At 35.1% G+C, this 4,620-nt stretch overlaps 1 protein-coding gene across 1 annotated transcript; it reads right to left on the bottom strand.

Annotated features, from left to right (window-relative positions):
• Nucleotides 1–310: 310 nt before the first annotated feature.
• On the bottom strand, nucleotides 311–3,955 carry LOC104118806 (ferredoxin--nitrite reductase, chloroplastic-like). The gene is made up of 4 exons (XM_009630167.4): nucleotides 3,448–3,955; nucleotides 2,475–2,829; nucleotides 1,877–2,165; nucleotides 311–1,342 (listed from the first exon to the last, which is right to left on the bottom strand). The coding sequence occupies exons 1-4, from the start codon at nucleotides 3,827–3,829 to the stop codon at nucleotides 605–607; spliced, it is 1,764 nt and encodes a 587-aa protein (XP_009628462.1). The 5' UTR covers nucleotides 3,830–3,955; the 3' UTR covers nucleotides 311–604.
• Nucleotides 3,956–4,620: the final 665 nt, after the last annotated feature.

The following is a 4,620-nucleotide window of genomic DNA, read 5'->3' as shown; positions in this document are numbered from 1 at the left end:
AATTGTAAAATAATTATTAATAGATAATAATATTTTAATCCGAAGTTGAAATAATAAATAATACTTGCAAAATAAATATGCCCATTACAACAACACTTCCAAACTACACATTAATCAATAATTGTATTCAGCTATCGAGATTCAAAGTTTCTCTTAACACTGCTATATTGGATATTGGCCAGGCCATGGGAATCAGAATTACATTCTGCTCAGACATCAAACTGAATGAATTATTAGAATATAACAATATGATTAGGAATATAATTAACAATATGATTAATTGGTATGTATGAACATCAAACTGAAAAGATGGTTCAAAAGCCTTTTGGTTTGAATCAGTTCTTCCAAAAGTATACACCATATGATTATTCTGAAACAAGTACAAATATTTCTGTCGTGCTATATCACAACATGAGCATGTTAATAACAGCGCATATACTGATTATTCAACTAAATTTCAATAAAGAAAACCTTGGTTTTCAGGATCAGTGTCACCACTTCTGTACCTTAGAAATAACCTTAGAGATAACTTGATATGGTGAGCAAATTCCATTAATGTCCAATTAAGCTGCGCGAATCCACGAGCTGTTATGAAATCTTGAGATTAATCTTCTGCTTCTTCTCTTTCTCTTGGAACAGCACCAAAGTTGTTAACTAGTAAGTCCACAATTATTGGCACCAAATCCTCACAAGGTACTGATTTCTTATAAACATCTCCCAAATGTGAGTCACTCCCTATTCTGCCTCCCAAATAAACATCAGCACCTTCTACAGTTTTCCCTTCTTTTCTTGTCAAGCATCCCATAAATCCAATATCCGCGACTTGAACTTGTCCACATGAATTCGGGCAACCAGTCCAATGCATCCTCACCGGCTTTGTCACAGAAACTAGTCGTTGTACCTCCTCAGTTATCTTCATGGAACGCGCTTTAGTCTCAATTATGGCTTGCCCGCAAAATTGGTTACCAGTACAAGCCACCAGATTTTTCATGAGAATAGGTGGATTGGTCGAAAATCTGTTCTTTAAGAGAGGCTCATTGAGCAATGACTCGATCTTTGAGTTCTCAACGTTGGGAATAATGATGTTCTGTTCAACAGTCAACCGGAGCTCTCCTGAACCATAGTTATCCGCTAAACGAGCTAGCTCGTCCATGTCATCTGCTTGGACACGACCTACCGGAATGTGAAGGCCAACAAAGCTGTATCCTTCCTGTTTCTGCGGATGTACGCCAAGGTATTCTCTCCTTTCCCATTGTTTTTGAACCAAGTCCTCTGTTGATTCTCTATCTAGCTTTTGTTGAGGCATTCTCTTTACGACCTCTGCCCTGAATCCTTCAACGCCCTGTATTGATTGACATTAAAGAGGAAATACAATGAGACCAGTTATCAGCTAGCGAAGAATTTGGTTCTGCCTAGTAAAGGGAGTGGTACATATCCACTTAGATGCAGAGGCGGATCCAGGATATAAGTTCTATGGGTTCAATATTTAAATTTCTTAACATTGAGCCCAATGTATGTTAAAAGTTATGGTTCATATACTAATTTTCTTGCAATATTACTATTAGTGTATTTTTATACCTAAATTTACGCTCTGGCTACTGGGTTCAGATGAACTCGTTACCACCACTCTACGTCCGCCTCTACCTAAATGAGCTACTAACATTCCATCATTACATGAATAAGACTCGTGAATGAAACCCTACTCAAACCAATATACCAATATGCAGCTCAATTTTTTGTCGGGTGGAATTATGATTCTCAATCAGCACGATGTATGCTCTGAACTTACAAACTCTAGTTGAGGTCTATATATATTTACAAGACAAAAGACAGAATAAAACATGCAACAGATAAACATAATGAGGGTATCACTCACCAGTTCATCAACTAACCACATCATTCTTGTTTTTTGCCTGTTCCCTCTGGTACCAAGATCTCTATAAGCTTCTAATATTGCTTTGCAAACAGGGACCACGTCATCAGCTGGAACCCATGCATCTAGAGGAACTGCCTCTGCACATCGCTTCGGACTGAAGAATCCACCCACAAGCAGGTTGAATCCAAATCGTCCATCTTTTGATGCCGGCATATAGGCAAGATCATTGATATGGGGATGCTCATAAAGATCATGTGACCCTATTACACATACATTCCACTTCCTTGGCCTGCAACAAAAATCTCATTAACAGATGCTTTAATTTTCTCCCTCAAATAATCCCTAGGATAAGCCCTCCTTTATCCATGATCAACAAAAAGGCGGACAGGACACACAAATTAAGTTTCGTTTTCTCAATAATAATTACAAGGGTATAAAAATGTAGTTTATCTAATATGCCAAGTTAAAAGCAATATATAATATCACCCAAAAAAAATAAAAAGGTAAGTTTAATGTAAGATCAATCAAATGATATGAATCTTGGCTCAAGCATTAAGGAGAAAACAGCTAAATGGGAATATTTTTATGCAAGACTTACAAGTTAGTAACAGCCGGATTGCCACGAAAATTGGCAGTAACATATTGGGAGAGCAAATTAGTGTAAGGCCTTGTGTCTACAATTTCATGTGGATCAATCCCCGCCAGAGGATTTCCCACCGGATTTCGAACGTTGTCCATGCCACTTTGCAGACTGGTCAAGCCAACTTCATCCAGTCCCTTTAGAATCTCGGGTACATCAGGTAGTACAACCCCGCGAATCTGCCAATTTTGCCTTGTAGTCACATCACCACATCCATCTTTTCCATATTTCCTTATCACACTGGCTAAGTATCGAGTTTGGGCACTCGTTGTTACCCCATTTGGAAGCTTCAATCGCATCATGAATCGGCCATCTGATCATCACAATCCAATAACATTTTATAAATATGATCAGCATATTAGATGAAGAATATCATATTAAAATTAACAGAAAAATGAATCTTGCTTTTAGCTTGACTTACCCTCCATCTGTTCCATTTTACATCACACTCTTTCCTTTTTAGTGTACCTAAAAAATACTTTATACTTGAATTCGCTGTAACTTTAAACTTAAAAATTCACCTTTAACAGCACGCTCTTATAGCAATAGAAATGTTATAATATGCCCTCTTATAGCTATAGAAATGTTATAATATGCCCTATGTTCCCTTTTACTTGTCCAAATTACTAAAAATATATTCCCAATACTTTTGGAAATGCTATCATTATCATTGGTAAATTGTAAAATACATACTTCATAATTCATTTTTTTTTAATTTTAAAGGGAATGCAAAATCAAGTTCTAAGGTGAACAAGAGGGAGTAGTACTTTTTGCATAGTTTTCAGAGAATATCTAATTTATAATGTAAAAAATGACTAATCTAGTCTGATTTAGCTTAAAAAATTAGTCAAATCAACACTAAAAAGCCAAAGATGCCAAACAAATTAGTAAGTCCAGAGTATTAAAAACAAGATATTTATTTAGAACTTACAATGATGCTTTCTCCTATGGAAAAGGCCAAGCCACTTGAGCCTAACATCAATATCATCTTTAGTAAGCTTAGACCCTTCGATCTCTTCAAGTGAGATCTTAGCAAGATCTTCAATACCATTTTCCATAAATAATTTCATTGGTTCTTTCTCAATCTTGGCCTTTTCAGCTGGATTTATCCCTTGTCTGAATTTTTCCTTGAGTACCCAATACCCATCTTTTTCCTCTACTCTAGGCTCTAGCCTCTCGGAAGCTATCTCCGCCTCCCCAGATGGTGGTACTGCCACCGTCTGCGGCGGTGTTGCATGAAGCTTAGCAGTCCTGGAAAATCTGTTAGGATTTGGCAATGAAGTTGCTGAAAATTTAACAGAAAAAGATGCCATTTTTGACAGATTTAACAAGAAACTAAGTAATAACAAGTGATTTGGAATTGGGATGTAAACTGATTAATTTCTTGATTGATGATCGTGGCAGCTAAGGCGGTGGAGATGATATAATAATGGAGAAGTGAAATCATTTTTGTAGACGTGAACTATTTTTGGTGGACTCTTGGAAGTTCCAAAGGGTCGTTATTGTTAAAAATGTAAATGACTAGGATGTCCCTATTACCGTTAAATTTAAAATAAAATTGTGGGATCTACTAGAAAGGTCAAAGGTGCGTTATGGGCTTTTTCTTTTTGGGTAAGGAGTACCCTTTTGGGCCATCCATGGGTCAAGGAAAGAGACGTGTGCCCTTTTGATTTAACCTCATAATAATATAAATTACTCTTTTCATTATCAATATTTTTTTAATGCAAAAGCTATATAGTATAGCCGCTTATTTTTTGTATATTATAATTTTATATATATATATATATATATATATATATATATATTATATTATATTTAATTAGATGATTGTAATTATTTTTGATTCGACTAGACAAATATATAACGTGCCCTAATTTAATTTGTTATACTCCTTATTGTTGCAATTTTTATGACAGAGTTTGACTCAGCATGCTGTGTAAGAAAGAAAATATTTTTAAACTTGTTATTTTATATATTTTATGATATTTTTTTGACTATAAAAAATATGTTATTAGATGTAAAATAAAAAAAATTTAATTTAATTATTTTTAAATATGAAAAGGTGGTATTCGTTACGAGATGAACTGATAAGGAAATAATACCA

Source organism: Nicotiana tomentosiformis, chromosome 10 (genome assembly GCF_000390325.3).
Source record: "Nicotiana tomentosiformis chromosome 10, ASM39032v3, whole genome shotgun sequence".
Taxonomy (NCBI): Eukaryota; Viridiplantae; Streptophyta; class Magnoliopsida; order Solanales; family Solanaceae; genus Nicotiana; species Nicotiana tomentosiformis.
The sequence above is the reverse complement of the archived record's forward strand: the minus strand, read 5'-3'. Positions and strand labels throughout refer to the sequence as shown.